Here is a 22,429-nt window from a genome sequence, read left to right as displayed (position 1 = left end):
AAAATATATTTCACAAAAAACTGGCGCCATACTATTGTTATTTGCTTGGTATCTGCTATTTTCTAATAAATGTATTATTATTATTAAATATATATGTAATAATACTATAATAATATATATTATATTATTATTAAATATATATGTAATAATAATATATATTATATTGTTATTAAATATATATAATAATAATATATTATCATAATATAATATATATATAATTAAATTAAAAACGTGTGTCCAAAGTAACCTACATGTTGCCAAGTGACCCCTCAAAACCGCTGCCGCAACGTACTTCCAAGTGTCGCAGAAAATCGTTCCTAACAACAGCCAATCATCAACCGCTTTTTGTTGTTGTTGACTGATAGAAGGTACTAGCAGCTAGCTACAACAGCAAGTTGGCTATCTAGCATGTTAAAAAGTTAGTCTACAGACTGCGACAACTTTCTGGCATAAAGATGAAGGAAGACAAGGAAAACACTCGTCCGAGAGAGAAAAGAATGGAGATAAAAAGCGAAGACGGTGAAAAAACAGAGAAGCCAAAGCCGGAGAAGAAAGAAGCAATGACTAAGGTAGCTTCTATAGCTAGCTAACACATCTTAGCTTACATTAATTAGCAACACTCATTATCCAGCAAGTTTGCACAAAATAGTTAGATATACTTGAGTGCTCGTGTATTTTGGCCAGCTTTTGTAGATCGTATTGATTAGACAGTATCATTTTAGTGAGCTTGTTAGTTGACTATACTAGCTAATTAGCTAGCTACCTAACTTAACCTTCACTTATTAGCCGAAGTTGTTAAAATGTGGTTTTACAGTTGGGTATTCTATTAATAAACATTTGATTGTCTGGTTTTATGCTATGCTTCTCTCTATAGATTGTAATCCGACGTCTGCCTCCCAGTATAACTAAGGAGGAACTGGAGGAACAATTGCAGCCACTTCCAGAAGTGGACTACCTCGAGTTTTTCTCCAATGACAGCAGGTGCATTGATGGTTTGTTGTTGATGGAACACTGTTTGACCTAATCAAATATTGTGTACACTGGTTTCTTACTTTGGAATTGTTCTCTACAGTATGTACCCCCATGTGTTCGCCAGAGCATACATCAACTTCAAGAATCAGGAAGATATTGTCCTTTTCAGAGACCGGTTTGATGGATATGTGTTTATTGATAATAAAGGTAAGATACATTTAATTTCAATAAGATATCTACATTTCATAAAAAACATAAGCAATAATAACCTACCCATGTAAAACAATCTTAGTGCGTTGTGTGTTGATGTTGTGCCAAATCTGGTTGTCAACAGGGCAAGAGTATCCAGCAATTGTTGAATTCGCTCCTTTTCAAAAGATTGCCAAAAAAAGGAGTAAGAAAAAGGATGCCAAAAGTGGAACAATAGACGAAGGTGACCATGTTTTTTACAACTGTTACTTATAGCATGTGTGAAGTATACCATTCTAGAACAAGAAACAAGTTCTGGATTTAACTTCAGGGTGCAGGTGGGCGATATGGGTATTCAATGATGGTGAGCGGTCAAGTCATATAATAAGTGTATATTCCAATCCAGTAATACCCCATTGAGACACGGTTTATTTATTTTTAGATGCTGACTACAAAAAGTTTCTGGAGATTTACAATGGTGATGATGAAAAGTTTACATCCACCCCTGAGACTCTACTGGAAGAAATAGAGGCAAAAACAAAGGAATTAGTAGGTATGTAAACATGGTGTTTTCCAGGCATAAATCAAAAACAGTTTAATCATACTTCTTGAGTACAGTTGTGATATTAAGTAGAATTCCCTGCAAAAGTGGTATTTTAGTAATAGTTGAAGCCTGATTTTACCAATCTATCCCCATCCCCTTAGCTAAGAAAACAACTCCCCTCTTGGACTTCTTGAAGAATAAACAGGTATGTGCAACTTGAAATAATTACGTATTTCATTTGTTTCTTAGTACAATATGATGCTGGGCAGACTTCAACATCTGAAACCTTAATTCAAAGTCTGAAACCTAAATCAAAATCTTATTTTTACATTATAATAATGCACGCATGTACATGCACCAAAAACAACTAGCATTTTCTTTTACTTTCTAGCACCGACAAGCTTAACTTACTAGCACTGGCTTAACTTACTAGCACTGGCTTAACTTACTAGCACTGGCTTAACTTACTAGCACTGGCTTAACTTACTAGCACTGGCTTAACTTACCAGAAATGGTCATGAGTTCTCTATCAAAAAAGGAAACTGCTCTTACCTTAACTATGATATGTGGTTTTCACTTGCCTATTTTAAGATGAATACATTGTAAGTCTGCTAAATGAATAACATGTCAGTGTAAATGCTTTGTCTGCTGATGGTCAGAGAATGCGTGAGGAAAAGAAAGAGGAAAGGAGGAGACGAGAGCTCGAGCGCAAGCGCCTGCGGGACGAGGAGCGTCGGAAGTGGAGGGAGGAGGACAGGAGGAAGCGCAAAGAAGCAGAGAAGTTCAAGAAAGGAGATAAACCTGCAGACAAAGATAAAGATCAAGCCAAGGAGGAGCCAAAAATCAAGGTATGGAAACAAGGGTAAAGCCTGGGTTAACGACTTGGCTGCTTGATGATACAAGTGGTCTCAAAAGACTGTTGCAGAATAACGGGATGCTTTTTGTCTCTTACTGTGCCTTTTGTTTTCTGCTGCGCAGCTCCTGAGAAAACCAGACAGAGATGACCTGGATGTGGAAAACCCTAAAGAGAAGTCAAAGAAACCTGAGAAGGACAAGATGAAGGAGGACAGAGCTCCAGGGATTCCTGATCTTAAGAAGCGTCAAAACCATGAAACCAGAGAGGATAGAGGGTCCCGAAAGTGAGTTGCCATTCTTACAATGGTTATCAGTCTTTAATGTTGACCTTTTCAAATGCACTTGACGCCCAGTCTGTTTGGGTTCCACAGAGCTGACGAAGATGGACACCGGGACAGTCACAGAGATGGACACAAGGATTTCAGGGAGCGGGATGTGGAACGAAACAGGGACAGGGACCGCGAACGAGACCGGGAGAGGGAGCGGCGGCAGAAAGAGAAGGAGCGCATCAGACGTCAAGACGAGGATCGGCGGAGGAGAAGAGAACGGCACGACGGGGAGAACACCTACAGGAAGCGAGAAGAGGAATGGAAAAAGGAGAAAGGAGAACGCGTCTGGGAAAAGAAAAAGGCTGAAAATGCCGTGGACTCAGCAAGCCATACTTCTTGCCACACCGATAGGCCTAAAAAGTCTGAAGAAACTCTGAGGGAAGAAAAAGCTAAGAGAGATCGTTTAAGAAACAAGGTGATCATTTTGATACTTATCGGTGTATGGTCCAATGCAAATTGGTGTTGCTTTATAATGTACTGTTTTCCTCCCTGCCTTGGGAGTATGAGGATATTCTTTATTATATGTACTCCATGTTGTCCCAATTTTCTTACTGATTTCATGTTCTTTGTATTGATTTCATATGTTTTATTGTTGTTTTTAACGACTGCCATGTTCCTTTGTGCATCAGGATCGGCCCGCCATTCAGCTTTACCAACCAGGTGCCAGGAACAGAGGAGCTCGAGGAGGAGGTGCTGGTGGCGGAGGTGGAGAATCTTATGCTGCCGACAGAAAGTCAGAGAGCGAAACCAAGAGATCCCAAGAGAAGGGAGATGAATAATAAAAAATAATGAACAAAAGTCAAAAAAAGATTTGCCCTGAGCCAAGCAATCGGGTAAACAAAGAAGCAGCTGCAGTGATATTCTCGAAGAGCCACATCCCATCTCCCCACTCATAACCAGAGGCAGGAATGTGACCATGGTGTCCTGTTGAGTGCCTACTTGTGCCAGTCTTTTTGTTTGGTTTATAGAGAATAGTAAGCGTAACTTGTATGTTTGAATGTTTTTGAGAGTTTGGCTGTTGGGCACAATGACATGAAGCCAAAGCTTTCTAGGACCACATGAACTTAAAGTGACCTTACTGGAGTACTGGTTCACAGTGCTGTGCAGTTGCAAAGCACGGTTCTTTATACTGAGTAGGCATTCACCCTAATTAGTTGTTCATTGTCTTTTTCCTCCACATACAGATTCTCTACTTGAGGAACATTGTAGCACTAGTGATTTAAAAATATTCTGTGGCTTTTAAAAACAATTTTGTAAGCATTTAGGGATATTTTTGATTTATACTCTGTACATGTAATTGTTTGTTTACATTTTTCCCAATAAGTCCTCCATACTCTTTACAGGTAAAAAAGAAAAAAGAATACTCATAATACAATGTTATGTTCTTTCACCCATGACTCAGTGATTCAGGAAAATGAAATAGTATTTTCATTACAGATATTATACTGTGAGCGATGCTTTGATTTTAGACTGCATGTAACCTCTTCTGGGTGACTATTAACTTGTGGCCTTTCCCATCATACTCAACCGGATCTTCATACATAGATGATGCAACGGTGTAGTTACAAAATAATTTGAAGAAATATTTATCTTTTTCGTTTATGTAGCCTGACTCCTAAATTCAAGGCAAGAGTTACAAATGAGCGCAATAAATAAATTGTTCTAAAAATGTGTATGGGACTTATTACTGCATTGAAGTGTTCAAACGTTGATGCAATGCGGGAAGGATTCACTTGATGGCGCTGTGGGCCCGCAGCACCAGCATTTTCTCACTCTGATTGGTTGGGATTGCATACATCACTACCGCCTCCCCTCCCTCTTTCTCTTCGGCCTCCGCCATTGTGGGGAAAGGATTGTAGACAAAATGGTAAGTTGAAATCCTATAACATCCTTCTCTAAATGACTGAAATGCGTATGTGTCTATTGAATATATGTGGGAGTTTTTTGGGATGACAAAAACAGTCTTTATATTATCTCCGATACGTGTATGTAATTCTTAAAAATTAACTTTGTAGTGTCGTGTGAACCAAGCCGATTTCATCACAAAGTATAGGTGTCTTCTGTTTTACTGCTTTATCATAAGCTCACCTTTTGAATAATGAATAAACGTCACTTAAATCTTAAGTATTATTTGGATTCCATTAGGCATTGCTTATGATAAACGAGCATGAAGGTAACACGTTAGTGACGTGTTTCATGATGAAGTTAAGGTTTACATGTGATTTTAGCGTAGTTATTCCTTGTGTACTAACATGGCCCCATCTGTTCATTTCAGTCGTCCCACAAAACTTTCAGGATCAAGCGCTTTCTCGCCAAGAAACAAAAGCAGAACAGGCCAATCCCACAGTGGATCAGAATGAAGACTGGCAACAAGATCAGGTATGTGGACATGCACCCTCTCTGCCATTTGTCTGCACCGTGCATCAAATGGGTTGACTGCGAAGAAAGCTTGTTTTGACCATTTAAAGCAGGTCTGCAATTACAGTGCATCCTTTCAATGAATGTGCTGTCATTAATCCTGCTGAGAGTGACAGCTGCTTTGGAGACTTTCTCACCTGGTCTCATCACCTGTGACTGGTATTCTCTTTAGTAGTGACAGTGCAAAAGATAATCACTACTTCAATCTGAGTGTTATCAGATATGCTGGTCGTATCTGTGATGAAAGGCCATCAATGTCCATACGCCGCTTAGAGTTTGCATATGCTGCACTGTGAGGATCATTGAGTCATAGTTAACTATTCTGACACTGATTTGTTGTACTACTGAAGTCAATTTTCTATTGAACAAATCTCCAGCTGTTTTAAATCATGCCCCTTTAATGGATTTAACTTATGTCATGGCTGTTTTGTATTTAAATTACATGGTTTAGTCATTTTGGGTGTTGTGTTCTAGGTACAACTCCAAGAGAAGACACTGGAGGAGGACCAAGCTGGGCTTGTAAATGCACAGGTCTTCAGATCTCCAGTGTCCACAGCATTTACCACCTGCCAGGACCACTTCCTGCTGGTCCCTGACCTGGAGAGGGAGCCATGCTATCTGGAACAGCAATCCTTTTGTACAGATACTCTGGTTATTATTGTGTTCGACAATAAAAGATTTGTGATAAATCAGAGATTTGGTTGTCTGTTTAGTTCTGAACATAAGTGTCATCCTTAACTGTAAATGGTGGTATGGAAATTTATAAAGCTACCCAGACCCTCACTTGTGGGCTAAGCAAAGATCAGTGGGTAAACTAATTTCCCTAAAATGTCCCCTCTGTATTTCCTGGTGCCTTTACTTGATGGCAAGTGTAATGCTTGTGCCCAATACAATGGCACTTCAATGTAGTTCTTTCAAACAAGTGGGGGGAAAAAATCCCATCAAAGGGATAATGTGAGAACGTGTGAATCATTAACTCTCTGAAATTGATTTTGATGCACAATTTCCCTGGCTTGAAAAACTGCTTTATGGACTACTTGGGCTTTTTTGTGGTGTGGGGGGGGCGCAGGAAGGAATACATTTCAAGAGATGAATAGTCACTACCCAACCACCAGAGGGTGTATTGTGCCCTCCAATTTCTTCAAATGCATTGTCCATTAAAACCTTTAAAGTGCATGCATTAGATCTAAATGAACTTAAATCATTAGATAAGTGATTTAGATTATCCCAGAAACATTGAGTGGCTGCCCTTTCTAAAATCTCGTTTGGAAAGACTCAACGAAATGTTATGCAAGCAGTTAAATTCAGAGGACCAACGTGTATAAAAGTTATGTTAGATATATGCCCAATAACACCCTAAGTACAAGTGTTTCTTTACATTTTAATGATTATTCCCAAATACAGCCTAACATTTAGTTCTGTAGCATTCACTTGTTACAATAATTAAATATCGGTATAGACCCTGTGAATCACAGAGCACAAACCTTTATGTATTAATAGAACCATGGTTTTATGTTCATGGGAAAAACATTTAACACCGTACATTTTGAAGATGTTGGCCTAAATATGATCGTTAGACGGAGCAAACAATTCCTTCACATACAATAATATTGATTCACCAAATGTAGCATAGTGTGTGAAAAAGCGCATGTCTAAATATTCCAAACTAGGCTTAAATCGTACAAATTGATTTTGCGTGGAAATATACATCAGGCCATCAGAAATCGCCAAAAATCGTTTTGCCCAAAATCCCATCAACAGACATCTACCTCTGCTCAAGCCATGATGACCTGCTCCATCTTCGGAGGATGCAGCCAACAACGACTTTTGCATATGAGATTATATAGTTGAATAATTAACTTTTATTCAAAAGCGTCAAAAATGGTGACCACAGATTTTTTAATGACCCGCGCCAGCTGCCATTCCTCCACGTCCGATCACAGTACACTGGCTGGTCTCTCTCGTCCACTATTGATTCTGACTTGGATACCGTGGAACTGCAGGTACGGTTGTTATTAGTGTTCAGGTGACCCACACTAAAGTGCTCGTCGTCCCAAGTACCAAGAAGTTCCCTCATCTCCTTTGGGGCGTTGCCCTTAAGGTATTGCCATGCTCTCCTTCCACTGTAGTCCATGGCATCGATTTTGGCACCGAAAGCACCGACTAGAATTTTTATTACCATAAACTGACTATGTATTGCAGCTACATGGAGAGGTGTGAGCCCCCCACTACCCTTTAAATTCACATCGACAAAAATCCCTTCCTTTTCAGCATGTCTCAACAACTTTAACAAAATCTCATCTCGGCCATTTTTGGCTAACCAGTGTAAAACTGTAAACCCACTGACAAAATCCTTCCTGGTTAGTAGACTAGAATCCTCTGAAAGATATTTAATGATGGTTTCATAGTTTCCATCTACAACATCCAACATCCATTCGTGTTCCATAGGGCTCAGTACCAAAACTTCATCCTCCTCGTAAAAGTCCCCTGGAGATGCACAGGAACCGTTTGAAGACACTACACTAGCAAATCCACCCGACGAGTTGCTCAATAATAATTCCTTCAAATATCTTTTACGCATGGCGGGCGTGATCGAGGCTCTGTCGGGTGCGTCCACTAACAGCCTCTGAGGTTCGCTACTGCTGGTCTCGCACACCTCTGGCTGTCTCTGCAACCTTGATCTTCGTGCCGAAGCATAAGCAGAAGAGAATGCCCGCACACCAACTCTTGACAAGCGGTCAAATACGTTAGTCTGTTCACAACGCTTAACGTGGGAGTCTTGTCCATTATTGTTTTTTGGTTCGAATCCAGGCTCCAATGCGCCTCCGCCTTGCAGAAGCTGTAAATGTGAAGCAGAGTTTTCACTCTGCTCATGGACGCTGATGTTAAACATGTTTGTCACTTTCTCGATTCCTGTTTTTATAAACGACCATAGGGACAGCACTACAAACACGGAAATGTCTTCAATCTGCGTTGGACCTCCATTTCGTATCTGAAAAACAAGTCGTAATGGTTATCATAATTACATTAAATTCTAATTGTAGCATGGGCGAAGTTATAATAGCACACACAATTATATTGTCTGTAATTCTGTCAGTCTTTTTGTCTTTGGAAAAAAGTGCAAGACGGTAGGCAATAAGGTTGGAAGGTTGGGGGTGCTACGTAGGCTAATTAACCGTTGTATAATTTTGTAAAACAAAATTGATCGAGCTCCTTCAACTCAGTATATACATTGGGTCTTAGATATATATAGGCACGATTTGTGATATGTACAGTTACACCTACTTTGTTTGTAGACTCAGTTTGAAATTAAGTGGAAAATGTCTTGGATAATTGTTCTGCTCACCTGTGGTCTACGTGGTGTGCCATAAACCGCTACGCTACGCCGAGCGCGTAAATCTTAACCGTATTCTTAAACAAACCCTCAGTTGAAACTTATTTTGGCAACAGCTACATGGATGTTGCACTCAAACTATATTTAAACTCACACAAAATTGCTAATTTCCACTTCCTATTCTCTCCTTTGCCCTCCCCTAGCCTTAAACGTAACTGATACAAAGTTCAATTCCAATCCCTATACTTAAACAAATGCACACGTGACCACTGGTGGAATCTGACATACTCAAAACGTTGGTCACCGAGCCGATTCACTCCTAATCACTTAGAACAATTGATGAAACCAAAGAATGCGGTGAGTGGCAGAAAGGAATTTTATATTACTGTCCCTATACCAACATTTGCTGCGACACCATGGCAAAATCATCTCTAGTGCTACTGAAGTTGTTTGCCACGCCCCGGGACACCTGTTCTATTTTTGACAGGATCTACACGGAAGTGTCGCTACCCCTCGTATACTCAACACGGTGAATTTAACTTTCCACGATTTACTGTATAGCAGGACAGGCTACTGCAAACATTCTTAATTGCATGTCTGATTTGGTAGACCTAAGACTAATGAACTGCATGTCATCGTGAAAGGGGAGTGTAAAACTCGATTTAACTTAAGATTTGCCGTAACCTCACATCTGCAGCACCCACACCAACAGTTCATTGATAGTCAATCGTGTGAACTATAATCAAAATATATGCAATTATATAGCTAGGATATTTGTGTTCTAGAAGATCTGTTACCCTAGTCCCACACCTGTTTCTGCAGGCTTGCCAACTCATGGTCATTAGAAAACTGCAGATAGGTTTCGCTAAAGGAATTTGTATAATTCAAAAACGGTATATGCTAATGGCCTAGCCTTGAATGGCTAATCATTAACTAGTGTGACTCGGGCTCCCGAGTGGCACAATTGTAAAAAATAAAATGGCACTGTTGGATGCTCCTCATTGTTGGTTCGTGCCTTGACTGTGCAACTTATCAGCATGTGGCTGGGAGTCTCATGAGGCAGAGCATATTGTTATATACAGTCAGCTTTGCTTCCCCCTCCAGTGGGTATGGCATTCGTAGGTCATTAGTAAAGGGAACCCGATTTCAGACACTGATCCCACAACTGGAAAGAAATTAGCATTAAAACTAACGCTTTTTGGTAACACCTGAGCTCAAGATGGCCTAATCCACAGCACAGCAGTCTCCAACCTCAGCAAGCATAATTTGATTGTCCCACGGTGGTAAACTGGACATTGACCAATTCTCAGAAAGGCATCAGCCATTAAACTGACATGAAGGGATCATGTTGCACTTCAGAACTGATACTTTTAAGAAAAGCACAAACCATTAAGGCTAAATATACAAAAACTTTATTAATAAAAACATACAATTACAGGTTGTGCAAGGACCAGTTCATTCATCCATGACTGGAGGCATTTCAATGGTCATTTCGCTGATGGTTTGAAGAAAGGCATCGTATTCTTTATTGTCGAGGTCTGAGAAAGTGAAACAACAAAATGAAACTAGCATCTCAAAATGCTGACTACGCCACTATGTTATGTTATATCCTGGAGGCAAACCTGAGTGTTGCAGATCCTTCAATGGAGACATGGGCATGTATGACAGAAACACATCAGAGTCCTCTTCAGGAAAACAATGCACTCGGGGGAGATGTACCAGTCCTGGCAGGGCAAGATCACTCAGACAAACCACATCCTCTGGGAATACATACTTCTCAAACTCTGCAACCAGAAGTTAATACATTTACAGTTAGACTGAGGAATAACAGAGGGTAAAAGACCAGAGATGGGGAGGGTGCCACTTTTCCATTGGCCAGCTGAAGCCAGTGCTTATTTTTCCCACCAACAGAAATTCTGAGTTTTAGGATGCACTTTTATATGCACCAAGAATAACTTCTGGTGAGATGAAGCCATTTCTCTTTACATTACAACACAACAACTCAATATAATGCTCCTTTAACTTACCAAGAGGGTCATATGGGATAAACTTCTCAATATCTGGGTATTCTTCTGCTTTTGTTGGGAGGGTTTTTACTTTAGTGTCCTAATAGAAAGAAAAATGATTACTAAACAGATGGACACCAACACCTGGCCAACATGACTTGTGAGGTTCTGACCTGTGTCTCAAGAAGTTTGTTCTTCTCTTTGCCATTCACAGCTGGCGCTGAGGATAGCTTGTTCACTGCCCCCAAAGCCTTGCGACCTGACTGCCCTGGAGCATTCAACTTTTTTCCTGTCAACGGGGTCTTCAAGAAGTTTCCTGAAAGCAGATATTTTTAGCAGTAAATATATTGTACAAGTACCGAGTTGAAGTCAAGGATCATTTCCACCCAAACAGATTTTATTGTATGCTTGTTTAAGGTTGTTGAGCTCAATGGAGACAATTACGCACCACTGCAGTTCTACTACAGTACACTGAATAGAAATATGAAAGGCAAAGCTTGTAGAAGCATTTAGTCCATGTTTCATGACCTGAATTAAGTACTCTATACAGTGCTTCCATGGCCAGCATTCTTACCAGACACCTCCCATTGTACATTTGTAGGACGCTCTGGATTTACAGGAACAGTTGACACAAATATCTAGCACGTTCACATAGCCATTGTGGACTGGGACACCATTCCACAGGCCACAACTAGATGTCACCCTGTATATATACACACACCTCTCTGGGTGCTACTCGGCCCTCTGAAGGGTGGTTGCGTCTGGTTGGTGTCCCACTGGTCGTGGCAAAGTGGGTATGAGTGACTTCCTGCCTGTTGGGCAGTGTCTGGGTTACCCTCCGATAGGGCCACAGAATCACTGAGCCCTAACCTCCTGTCTCAGCACCAAGGTGAAGGTGCTATATTATTGCACCAGGGGAGTAGGGTCAGTTCTCTGTAAATCTATGCAATGTGCTATCGACATTCGCCTTGTGTCATACTCCATTTAAGAATGCATTTCAATTGATCCGTTACCTTATGAACTATGACTCAGCAAACTATTTACAATTGATGCACTTATATTTTTGTTCAGTGCAAATACAAGGGAGAAACAATCTTGTCCCCACAAACAGAAAACATGGCAAAACGGTCCAGACAAGCTTTCGCAGCAGGTCTCCACAAGAATAGAAAAACCAACGTGTTCGCGTGTATACTGTATTACTATACCTTGCGCCGATGTCAGCCGCTGGCGCATTTTCAGCGCAGGTGTAAGAAGAGTGGCATTTTCTCTTTCTGAGAAGTTTATTGAAGCCATTTGCTGTTTGGATGAAATAGCTAGTTAGTCAAACCGTATATGGATACTTGAGACACCTACCTATAGGTTTTTTTTGTAGTTAGTTAACGGTCAGTGTATCAAGACCATTGAGGTTGTTTTGAACAAATCTCAAAACTGAAGACGTACAAACACCTTTGTACGATTAACATGCGACCGTTCTAGTTTGCTAGCAAGGTCGTTTGTTGACAGGCGTTTTAATAGCCATTTGCTTTCCTAACAATCTATGTGCTAAAGTACAACACTCAATAATACTGTAAGTGTCTAACTTCAACGTTCATCTGCTTGAGTCTTACCGTAATCTTTCCTGGGAAGTTACACGCTTGTTTTGTTTTGGATTAGCGGAAATGCGTTCCCGGCTTCCTTTTTAAACGACATTTCTCGCCACCCTATTGGCTAGTCTTTCTGTGCATGCGCACAGAGGATACAGTTTTATCAGGGAATCGTCTCAAATCGTCTGAAGTAGAACTGCAAAAATTTGAATGTTTAGCACAAGTGTTTACAATGAACTGCGTTGACTGAGTGCAGCGTTGACTTAGTGTGTGTCAGTGTACATTGAGGGTGGGTGTGTGACTGGGAAATATTGTGTATGTTGTCGGAGAGTGTGTGTGACTGAGTATGAGCGTCAACTCCGTGAAAGTAATTTTATGAGTGAGGATGCAGAAGTGTTGAGAAACACAAACAATAAACAAAAATAGTGGTTATATTATTCAAATATTCAAAAATGTGCATTTGCTTCTATAGTATTAGTTTTATAAACCATATAATAATCTTGCTCTGATCTTTCAAAAACTAACTTTTGTAAAAAAAACAAAAAAAGGTAATATCGTATTACTTAACTAATTTAAAATTGTTTCTGTTTTCTCCTTGGTAATCAATTATTCTCATAGTGTTGTATATTTAATAGTATAATTATTGTCTGTTTCTGACAGTTTGGTCAGAAACATGCACACCAGTAGCTGGCTGGAGGTCATTTTGTAGGGCTCTGACAGTGCTCCTCCTGTTCCTCCTCGCACAAAGGAGTAGATACCAGTCCTGCTACTGGGTTGATACCCATCTACGGCCCTGTCCAGTTCTCCTCGTGTAACGGCCCGTCTCCTGGTATCTCCTCCATACTCTTGGGACTGTTCTGGGAGACACAGCAAACCTTCTTGCGACGGCACGTATGGATGTGCCATCCAGGAGGAGCTGGACGACATGTACAACCTGAATGGGCTGCAGGTACCGCCTCATGTTACCAGTAGACACTAGCAAATGCAAAACTAGAGAAAAATCAGTCAGGAAGGATAAGGAGAGAGCAATTGTCCGTGGCCATCACCTGCAAAATCATTCCCTTTTTGGGGTTTGTCTTGCTGTTGCCTCTCCAGTGCACCTGTTGTCATTTTCACCAAAATAGGTGGCAATGAGTCACAATCGTTTATGCTTCCTAACTGGACAGATTGATATCCCTGAAGTTTAACTGACTTGGTGTTATACTGTGATGATTACGTGTTCTCTTCATTTTTTTGAGCGATGTATTTTACATTTGTAAATCAGACATTTTGACCATACGCAACTACTTTTCCTTGTGAAAACACAGATCCGCTTCACCTGTATGCTTACTTACTTACATCACATTTCTTTTGAGACAACTTTACATCAGGATGATTGATCAATATAACTCTGCTTTTTTTAGCAAAAACGATTATTCCTGGAAAAAAAATTAATAAAAAGGCAAAAAAAAAGAATAGCGGACATTTCGTGCCATGTGGATGGGGGTATTGTCATCATGGAAGAGACCCAATAATTAACCCTCTTTCAAAGCCTCTTAGATCCTTTCCCTTATGTCAGCTGGGCCGGTTCAGCCTTTTTATATGTGCCACGGGTAGGATATTAATTTATTATTTTATCATGCAGTACAATTGTATAAAAGCAATAATGCTAACCTATAAATTACATAATTTGAATCCTAAATTCTGATTGGCTGATAGCCATGTTATAAGAGAAAGTATTACCATAGCTAAGACATGACACCCATGAATCACTTTTAGTTTATGGATTGGTAACCTGTTTATAAGAGCAATAGGGCATCTTAGGGATTTGTGATATATTGCCAATATTCCATGTGTTATCACTGTGTCGAGGCACTTTGAGATGCATCGTACCTATGAACAGCTCTTAGCTGGGGTATATTAGCCATACATACATGTACAATGGCTTTTAGCCAGTGAGGATTTAAACCACACAGTTTATAATTACATTTTTATTTTTTGGCCTGATTAAACCATTGCCTAATTTAGGAAGCAAACAACATTTGGCTATGAATATAACCTTAATTTCCTGAAGCAGGGAACGAGGTGCCACTATCAGGGAAAGACACATTGCGCATGCTTAACAGTGATAACTAATAGTATCCCACCTGATCAGGCCCAGCTGGTGCAATGCAGCCAGGAGCCCCATCTCCCGTGCTATAACTACAGTCAGTGTCAAAATGAGCCGGTGGTGGAGTATCAATGAAAATGCTTGTTGAAAATCCTGCTGAGTACAGATATAGAGGAGAAACTGTGTTAATACACCTCAAAACATTCATGCACACACACGTACTGCACATACAAACTATGCCTGCCATGGTCAGAGGTGAAGAATTGTCACGTTAGAGATATTTCACCCACGGAGACACTTTGTAATGTCTAACATGACACACACTAAAAGTTAACCTCCTAAGATCTGAGCTTTGATAATGTATGCATTTTTTATTTCTCTTAGCTATTTGGGATTGTGGACCTGATAAGTATACTATTTAAGCATGGCGCAGACAACTGTCCTCTAATAAGGACAATAGATTTAAGTTAAGCAGAATGAAGTACATGGTGCAGGAAGCCTATGTGGACACAGGGTCTCAGGAGGTTAAATCATCCTTATCTTTCACAAACACAAGCGATTGTTATATTTTTTACTATTGGAAATGAACTTTTCTTGCGGGAAAGTCTTTGTTGTGTAGTGTGTGAGAGGACCCAGGAAGTGCTGTTCATAACTTTCCTGTGGTGACATTACTTATAGGGCTTGCTAAGGACCCTGTCTATTTGTAATTTAGCAGACTACAAGTCCAAAAATGAATCCGCGGCTAATGAGCGACTGTGGGATACAAAGACAGGGAGAGAGATATTCCATGCAACCTTGTCACTTGAGCGATTTCAGACTGTATATTCTCCAGAGTCACTTCGATTACTGTGACACAAGACCAGCAAATTGTATGAGAGTCAAAAAGCATGTAGTGTGAGACCCTTCCCAGCAAAAACGTTGTGTTCATCATATGGTAAATGTGGTTCTAATGGACTAAATAGTAAAATAAAACTAGTAAATGTTATAATTTGTAATGATGTCAAACAGGTTATGGATGTCAAACAGTTGTTTAGGGCTAAAATATCAATAGTGGGTACTGGGTTGTGATTTAACACCCTGGGTCAATACGACCCTCTAACATAATAAGTGTAATTCCTTACACTTGCTTGCCAACACCTGGATAATTAATGCATCAACAGGACAACCACCAAGATCTGACTTGCGAGCGCCGAACTATCACAAGGAGTCACTAAAGCGTGTGATAAAAAAACCGAAATCGTCTGTACTTAATCTTTGGAGTATTTTGCAAAAAATGTGTTCCACCGTTTAAATGTAACCCTATCCTGGCAAAAGCTATTAATGAACTATTTGAAATTGTTATGTTACAGAAATTATAACTTTTCATGAAGGTAAAACACAGAATTTACATCTGACATTGCTATAGAAATTATGTTTCAACAGTTTTCATTGCCCATAAAATCTGATAGCTATTCCCCTTGTGGCGTAATCCTCTTAATACTGTATTTAAGCTTAGCATTAGAAGAAAAGGCTACTTCAATGGAAATGCCAACATCCTTTCGTGTAGTATGGCATCTTACTGGTCCAGCGGGTCAAGCCTACTCGTAATGTTCCAATGAAGGAAAATACAGGGGAGATCATATAACTAGGGTGCGTGTTATGTACATATTTTTGGTTATGAAAGCATTCCATGCATGTAATAACTTATAATAAGCTATCAGACGTTTTCAACGTGTTACATTTTTAATAATTATATTGCAATTCCGTAAAGAAAAAATATAAATGCATACACATGTAGTGGTACATTCCTGTGTATGACGCCATCTCTGTTGTATGCAGCTTCCTGCATAGGGTCTTCATCCCCAAAAAAAACCATGGCGGCCACTGAAATAGCTAGGCAAGCGGTAAGTACTTTAATTAAGGATGCTTTTCTTGATTATAATTTTTTTAGTTCACCGATATATAGTGCTGAAATTATAAAATGTGTAAGTATATAGGAAATTTAACTCAAACACCACGGACACATCTCGGAGGAAATCGACTCCGGATGGTTGAACCGTTTTTTATAGGCTAGCTCGATATCAAATTACATTTTAATTAGAATGTTATTAATGTAATGATATAATGTATTTAAATTGCGCTTATTACGAAAATGCATGATTTATAAAATGCAAATTATCGCACACCTTGGATTGTTTGCATTTTGGCTGGTGCCCGCGTGCCTTCGCTTTTTTTGTTGGGATCCAGTATGCTCATCTTTACCCATTTTGCTATTACAGTGATTTCACTGGAGAGCAGCGTGCATAAATGTACCCACAGCAATGTTTTACAACGCGTATTATCTATTAATGTGTATTTAATCTGAATGCATTTCCGCATGGAGTTGGTTGGATTTCATTTCGCATTGTTTCTGGTTCTGTCAGTCCCGTTATTTTGCTGGGCGTTGTCTGATATCAAATGTTACCAAATATCAAATGTTTAAAATGAGAGGGAATTATTCATGTTATTGGATGACCTAAGCTAATAATGTGGATTTGCCAAATCTGTTTTACTTCATTTCTGAACACGAGATTTGGTAGGCTTGAAATATCAGTTTTTCCGGTAACGTTTGCTGACTCATCAACTGGTTTTTGCAGTTAAATCAACCCAAATGTGTCAACAAATGGACAACAACAACTAGCCTTATGTCTTTGCACAAGACAGATGTGTCTTTGATCCCAAATAGGCCATGAGTTTAGGAATGCTGCACATGCAAGCCAGCTGAAGGGTGTTTGTTGAGTCAAGTAGTATCAACTGTTTAACTAATAGCCTGCCTTTCAGCTGTTTAAACCCAATTCTAACTATCCAAATAATTGACAACTGTTCACCCCCGGTCTGCGTAACTATTTTAAACCTCTCCCCTTTTAGCTGAGTGAATTTTGCAGTCTGCCTTAAAGCCACAATATATTTTAAAAGCACAACATGCCTTTTAGTGGTGGGCTTGCTGTGGTTCAGTTGATTTACTATTGAGGGCATGCTTGGCAGTTCCATACAATCTGAATTCCTTTCTTTCCTGCTCGCATCACCACCCGTACAGGCCTAGAAGTAGAGACAGAATGTGTCATGATGCTAACTTCCTTCCTTTGCACACACACGCAAACATGCACATCTCTTAAATCTATTTTATTTGGAAGGATTCATTTAATACAAAAATTCCCTTGTTCTAAAGGCCATGGTTTATTTTCAACAAGTATTAGGCCTAACGTTACTCTAATGCACAAAGGCCCTTGTTCTACCGTGGAGAGTGGATTTTCAACAACTGTATCTATCAAAATGAGATGTCTTATGTTCCATATATGGACATTGTGGTTTCAACTATCTAGGCTATGCAGTATGAAAATATATCTGCAGACATGAAACAGGAAGCGTATCAAAGAAACAGCACCTGAGAAATCCATGCATCTCCTCATCTTATTTGTTGCAGTTAGCCTAGCTACCAATGATATGAGTGAAACTAGTGTTGGCAAAAAAAAAGGCAAGCTGCCCCAGACGTTATAACACCAGCACTCGTAGAAGGCCAATGTTTGAACTTTTTTTTGCTAGTCTTGTCAGGGAAAACTGCGTCCCTGGGTTCTCTAAATATTCACACTCAGGTACACTCAATGATAGTAATCATTTGCATAGTTTATTCTTAATTCATTTGAATATAATTACATGATAATCACAGTCTACTCCTGCACGAATGGTGTGAATTGAAGCAAAGTGTTTTTTGTGTTTTTATCAGCTATAGGTTTCCTTTAATTACTGTAATATAATCCATAAAACCTTACTGTGATTTGTATATTATCCTGTTGTTAATGTTTAAATACACATCTTCTGCACCAGGTTCTAACCTCAGAATGTTTTGGTTGTGTTTAGGGAGAAGGTGCTCGGGCTGTTCCTCTTGCTGGCCATGTCGGCTTCGACAGTATGCCAGACCAGCTGGTCAATAAGTCCGTCAACCACGGGTTCTGCTTCAACATCCTTTGCGTTGGTGAGTGTCGAGTGTGAAACCTCCGTTTTCTCTCTCCTCGAGGCCCAACGGCAACCACTCTGCCGCAATGTATGTCACCGTCATGCCAACCCAGTTCAATCTGCCTTTGATCCACTTTGGTGGTTTCTAACTGGCCCCTAGTCAACTTTGGTCACTGTGGCTAATTCATCCGAGTTTATAGCAAGGAGGTATCGCCTGGGACCGGGCGTAGAAATGATTGCCGTTATATGATTCCAATCAAGTGTAATTCGTGTAATAAATGTCAGGTCAATGGGAAGCAGGTATTATTTCATGTATATCATTGTCAATGTCAGAATTAAATGTTTGTCACAGGTCTCTTTTTAACAGTCCTAAGAACTGCATACAACATAGTTGACTGATATATGGGTGCCGTTGACATTACGAGTTTTCATGTTCTATGGGGAAATTGTCTGGTTGTAAAGCCTGTAGACTTTTAGCGTTGTTTTATCATATTTCACCCATTTTGTTCAATTTGTTGAAAGTAGGAAACAGAATATACTCTCTTCTCCTCTGAATTACTTGAAAACTATTAGTGGTAATAAAAATGTTCCAAAGCAACTGCAGAAGCCAAGCAGACCTATATCATTACAGCTTACTCTGTAATGTCTGGTGTGTGGTTCCCAGGAAAGCTACACAGTCGTGAAAGTACACAGGCCTACAGCTCAAAGCCCAACAAAATGCAATGCTGAGGCTTGTGTGGTTGCGGTCTAAACAAAACAACCTCAGTCGAGAGCTAAAGGAAAAACATCAGCTACAGTAGCATTAGTATTAGTAACAACTACCGCTTGTCTTCACCAAACACATTTTTACCAGTTGTACTGATCTAAAACGTTGGATGTCAGCACCCCGTCTTTACTATGGGGTCCAGTTTGGAACCCTGCCAATTAAGATGCTCTTCGCTTCGTCCGGCGCTGCCAGTTTCCTATGACGACGATGAGAGACAGTGGAATCCTCTTGACAATGACCTGAGGTGGATCCTCTCTCTCAGACACAGGAAATGAGAGGAGGGAAGAATCTGGCAGCGCGCTGTTTAATTCCATCCCACTTCTTCTACTTAGTGTGCAGTGGGAGTGATGGCCCGGGTGCGTTCTGAATAGGAGACTGGCAGTCTTCTGCTCTGCATGTTCCGTGTGTAAATGTGCTGTGGTATTTACAGACACACTGCGTACCAAACTGCGCCCTTCTCCCTCCATGGTGCACTGCGCAAGGGATAGGTTGGGACGCACTGCTTGATTCGCTCCCATTGGGAGAAGTCCGCTGACTCACCGACAGCTCCAAACAGTCTCAGTTTGTCAGAACACATCAGGACATCCGCGACTCAGAACAAGCAGACATTTATTTTTGGAAGGAGGGCCTCGTTGTTGCCCTGTGCAGCTGCAACATGTCACATTCAATACAGTCCCGCTTACAGGCACATACATTAGTAGACATTTATTTGCGGCATGTATTATTATTATAATTATTTTTTTTTCGTTAGAAAGCACCTCTCCGTCCAAAAGCAACAGAATCCTGGGAGAGGGTTCATACAGGGGGCGGGCGATTGGGGGGGAGAAGAGACCAACGGAAAGCATACAATAAACAGTCTGGTGCTCTGCAACCTGAATCCTGACTGTAGAACTGCAATCTTTTCGATTCATGATATACTGTAGTGATACCCGTGATTCTTCAAGTGCGGGGCTTATAAATGCCTTATAAGCTCAGAACTACGACGCCACTCAGGCTCCAGTACTTACCATTGTGAATGAACTGATAGATCGGTGTGTGTTTTTCAGGGGAGACGGGCCTCGGCAAGTCCACCCTCATGGACACGCTGTTTAACACCAAGTTTGAGGGGGAGCCCACCCAGCACAACCAGCCGGGCGTGCAGCTCAAGTCCAACACCTACGAGCTCCAGGAGAGCAACGTGCGCCTCAAGCTGACCGTGGTCAACACCGTCGGCTTCGGCGACCAGATAAACAAGGAGGACAGGTGAGAGACGTTCATGAGCATTCAACAAATAGGGTTCTTCAGCTGTCCTTGTAGGAGAACCCCAGCTAGAACCGGCAGCTAGAAAGGGCTCTTTGTGGGATCATCAACGTTTTTCCCCGACAGAAACAGCTTAAGAACCCTTTTGGAAACGTTCTCAGGAGAGCACTTTATAAATACTTAAATCACACCAGAGTTAATACCAATACCAAGAAAGTATCTTTTCTTGTATCTTGTATCTTTCACAGTAAATACAGTTTGTGAATGTTACTGATTCGTTGCACATTCTTGAGATGGATCATATGAAGTAGGTCACCACCTAACCCAATGTAATGTTGCACCCTGGGGATGGTTTTGGTGCCCCACTTATAAACCTAATGTAAAGGTGTAAAGTCACTGTCCCCATATCAATTTCGCAGTGATAAAAAGGGTTTGATCAAACTGTGTCCATGCAAAATGAATGCTTTCAGTGTGCATCAATGACACAGAGGGTGCCCTGTTTGCTTACAAAAGTAGTCATTTGTATTGTTAAAACTGAGTGATAGTAGTTGTTGATATTGTTAAGACTGTTAAGAAGGGATGTAACGATGCGCTCCTAGACGGTTTAAAATCGATGAAAATATGTGACGATTCAAGTCGTTTGAGATGTTAAACGAATCGCGATACACATTTTAAACAGCAGGTGCGCTGAAGCTGTATACTTTGGCCTTTATAGGCTCGATAGCAGCGAGCAAGTTGTAGCGCTAAACAATAGCACACATGGCGGGGGCAAGTGTGGATGTTGATATTGAGGATGCCCCATCCTCATTCAAATCAGAGGTGTGCCGGCATTTTGGCTTTCCGAAAACTAAAAATGAACGCGGTGAGTTAGTAACAGAAAAAAAAAAATGGGTGCAGATACTGCAAGAAGATTTTAATATACACTAATAGCACAACAAACATGATGCAGCATACAAACCGTGACCACAGTGAGAAGCTCCAGACACCTCCACCTCCCAGTAAAAAGCTATTAACAGGTCAAACCACACTGACTGGCGGATTTGCAGCCCCACTCGCGGCGACGAGAGCGAGAGCCACGGAGATAACAAGGTGCACCAGTGTTTTCATGGCAAAAGATATGAGGCCGTTTTCTGTCGTAGAAATTGAAGGATTTCGGCTACTGGTGAACATTTTGGAGCCCAAGTACACCATCCCATCACGCCCCCACTGTAGCCAGACAGTCATGCCAGCGCTTTACAGGGAAACAAAATCTAAGGTAATTGAGACCCTCATAAAAGCAGATAGCGTATCAATTACAACCGACAGCTGGACCTCTAGGGCTACACATAGTTATCTTACGGTCACAGCCCATTTGATAACCAGCAGGTGGGAGATTTTGTTCTCCAAACTTGCCCTCTGTTTAAAACACACACCAGGGTTAATATTGCTGAAGTTTTAAAATCAGCTGTGAGTGAATGGGTTCTTCAAAAGGCCAGCCAAGGAATTGCTGTTGTCACGGACAACGCGAGGAATATAGATGTTGCTGTCAGAGAGGCTGTGGTGGCACCCCATGTCAAGTGTTTTGCCCACACTTTGAACTTAGCCAGCCAAGCGGGTTTGAGTGTATTCCGCGTGAGTCGTTTGCTGGGCAGAGTGAGGTGCATTGCTGCCTTCTTTCACTGAAGCTCCATAGCCACAGCTGCACTCGCAGCCAAACAGACACTACTGGAGCTTCCAGCGCACAAGTTAATCATCGATGTCACTACGCGCTGGAACAGCAGTCTGGATATGGTTGAACGCTATCTGGAACAGCAGTCTGGATATGGTTGAACGCTATCTGGAACAGCAGTCTGGATATGGTTGAACGCTATCTGGAACAGCAGTCTGGATATGATTGAACGCTATCTGGAACAGCAGTCTGGATATGATTGAACGCTATCTGGAACAGCAGTCTGGATATGATTGAACGCTATCTGGAACAGCAGTCTGGATATGGGCGAACGCTATCTGGAACAGCAGTCTGGATATGGTCGAACGCTATCTGGAACAGCAAGCGGCTGTGACAGCGACTCCTGAACAACGACGTTCGCCGAAATGTCCGTGACATTGATACTTTGGATGGCTCAGACATCCGTGATGTGGAGGACAAGGTGA

General features: G+C 40.9%; 5 protein-coding genes and 1 long non-coding RNA gene across 10 annotated transcripts in view; 4 read left to right on the top strand and 2 right to left on the bottom strand.

The window, feature by feature from the left end:
* Positions 1 to 306: 306 nt before the first annotated feature.
* On the top strand, positions 307 to 4,560 carry upf3b (UPF3B regulator of nonsense mediated mRNA decay). Its single transcript, XM_010896216.3, has 10 exons — positions 307 to 569; positions 875 to 981; positions 1,073 to 1,179; positions 1,307 to 1,405; positions 1,604 to 1,714; positions 1,867 to 1,910; positions 2,365 to 2,553; positions 2,684 to 2,844; positions 2,932 to 3,304; positions 3,519 to 4,560. Exons 1-10 carry the CDS (start codon positions 456 to 458, stop codon positions 3,666 to 3,668), a joined length of 1,455 nt encoding a protein of 484 aa, XP_010894518.1. The 5' UTR covers positions 307 to 455; the 3' UTR covers positions 3,669 to 4,560.
* A 25-nt stretch (positions 4,561 to 4,585) lies between these two features.
* Positions 4,586 to 6,001, top strand: rpl39 (ribosomal protein L39). Its single transcript, XM_010896204.3, has 3 exons — positions 4,586 to 4,756; positions 5,165 to 5,268; positions 5,782 to 6,001. Exons 1-3 carry the CDS (start codon positions 4,601 to 4,603, stop codon positions 5,828 to 5,830), a joined length of 309 nt encoding a protein of 102 aa, XP_010894506.1. The 5' UTR covers positions 4,586 to 4,600; the 3' UTR covers positions 5,831 to 6,001.
* Positions 6,002 to 6,151: 150 nt separating this feature from the next.
* On the bottom strand, positions 6,152 to 9,116 carry sowahd (sosondowah ankyrin repeat domain family d). Of its 2 annotated transcripts, none has more exons than XM_010896192.3 (2): positions 8,593 to 9,116; positions 6,152 to 8,299 (listed from the first exon to the last, which is right to left on the bottom strand). In XM_010896192.3, exon 2 carries the CDS (start codon positions 8,198 to 8,200, stop codon positions 7,163 to 7,165), a length of 1,038 nt encoding a protein of 345 aa, XP_010894494.1. In that variant the 5' UTR covers positions 8,201 to 8,299; positions 8,593 to 9,116; the 3' UTR covers positions 6,152 to 7,162. The 2 variants fall into 2 exon arrangements, with proteins under 2 accessions (XP_010894494.1, XP_010894486.1); XM_010896184.3 differs by having other exon boundaries at positions 8,654 to 9,116.
* A 922-nt stretch (positions 9,117 to 10,038) lies between these two features.
* Positions 10,039 to 12,298, bottom strand: pttg1 (PTTG1 regulator of sister chromatid separation, securin). The gene is given in 6 exon segments (NM_001311002.1): positions 10,039 to 10,179; positions 10,264 to 10,425; positions 10,669 to 10,747; positions 10,821 to 10,963; positions 11,853 to 11,943; positions 12,255 to 12,298. Coding segments are annotated over 5 exon segments (555 nt in total). The 5' UTR covers positions 11,941 to 11,943; positions 12,255 to 12,298; the 3' UTR covers positions 10,039 to 10,096.
* Positions 12,299 to 16,120: 3,822 nt separating this feature from the next.
* Positions 16,121 to 22,429, top strand: part of sept6 (septin 6) — a 23,427-nt gene continuing 17,118 nt past the window's right edge. For all 4 annotated transcript variants that reach the window (XR_829133.3, XM_010896141.3, XM_010896133.3 and 1 more), the window contains exons 1-3: positions 16,121 to 16,202; positions 18,196 to 18,310; positions 20,104 to 20,299. Coding sequence is in view for 3 of the 4 variants with exons in the window: in XM_010896141.3 (XP_010894443.1) it covers positions 16,173 to 16,202; positions 18,196 to 18,310; positions 20,104 to 20,299 (341 nt within the window). In the remaining variant the exon portion in view is untranslated. The remainder of the gene's footprint in view (positions 16,203 to 18,195; positions 18,311 to 20,103; positions 20,300 to 22,429) is intronic.
* Positions 20,306 to 22,429, top strand: part of LOC109615719 — a 3,123-nt gene continuing 999 nt past the window's right edge. Inside the window, exon 1 of the long non-coding RNA XR_002196692.2 lies at positions 20,306 to 22,425. This is a non-coding gene — a long non-coding RNA (uncharacterized LOC109615719). The remainder of the gene's footprint in view (positions 22,426 to 22,429) is intronic.

The sequence above is a fragment of the Esox lucius genome, chromosome 4 (assembly GCF_011004845.1).
Source record: "Esox lucius isolate fEsoLuc1 chromosome 4, fEsoLuc1.pri, whole genome shotgun sequence".
Lineage (NCBI taxonomy): Eukaryota > Metazoa > Chordata > Actinopteri > Esociformes > Esocidae > Esox > Esox lucius.
The sequence above is the reverse complement of the archived record's forward strand: the minus strand, read 5'-3'. Positions and strand labels throughout refer to the sequence as shown.

What these genes read in the sequence shown, in the direction of transcription:
- upf3b (XM_010896216.3), top strand. Translation starts at nt 456, where the DNA reads ATGAAGGAAGACAAGGAAAACACTCGTCCGAGAGAGAAAAGAATGGAG. An exon ending in AAAAACAAAGGAATTAGTAG is followed by an intron (nt 1,715 to 1,866) that starts GTATGTAAACAT and finishes CCATCCCCTTAG; the next exon opens with CTAAGAAAACAACTCCCCTC. An exon ending in AGGAGGAGCCAAAAATCAAG is followed by an intron (nt 2,554 to 2,683) that starts GTATGGAAACAA and finishes TCTGCTGCGCAG; the next exon opens with CTCCTGAGAAAACCAGACAG.
- sowahd (XM_010896192.3), bottom strand. Translation starts at nt 8,200, where the DNA reads ATGTTTAACATCAGCGTCCATGAGCAGAGTGAAAACTCTGCTTCACAT.
- rpl39 (XM_010896204.3), top strand. Translation starts at nt 4,601, where the DNA reads ATGCAATGCGGGAAGGATTCACTTGATGGCGCTGTGGGCCCGCAGCAC. An exon ending in AAAGGATTGTAGACAAAATG is followed by an intron (nt 4,757 to 5,164) that starts GTAAGTTGAAAT and finishes TGTTCATTTCAG; the next exon opens with TCGTCCCACAAAACTTTCAG. An exon ending in AAGACTGGCAACAAGATCAG is followed by an intron (nt 5,269 to 5,781) that starts GTATGTGGACAT and finishes GTTGTGTTCTAG; the next exon opens with GTACAACTCCAAGAGAAGAC.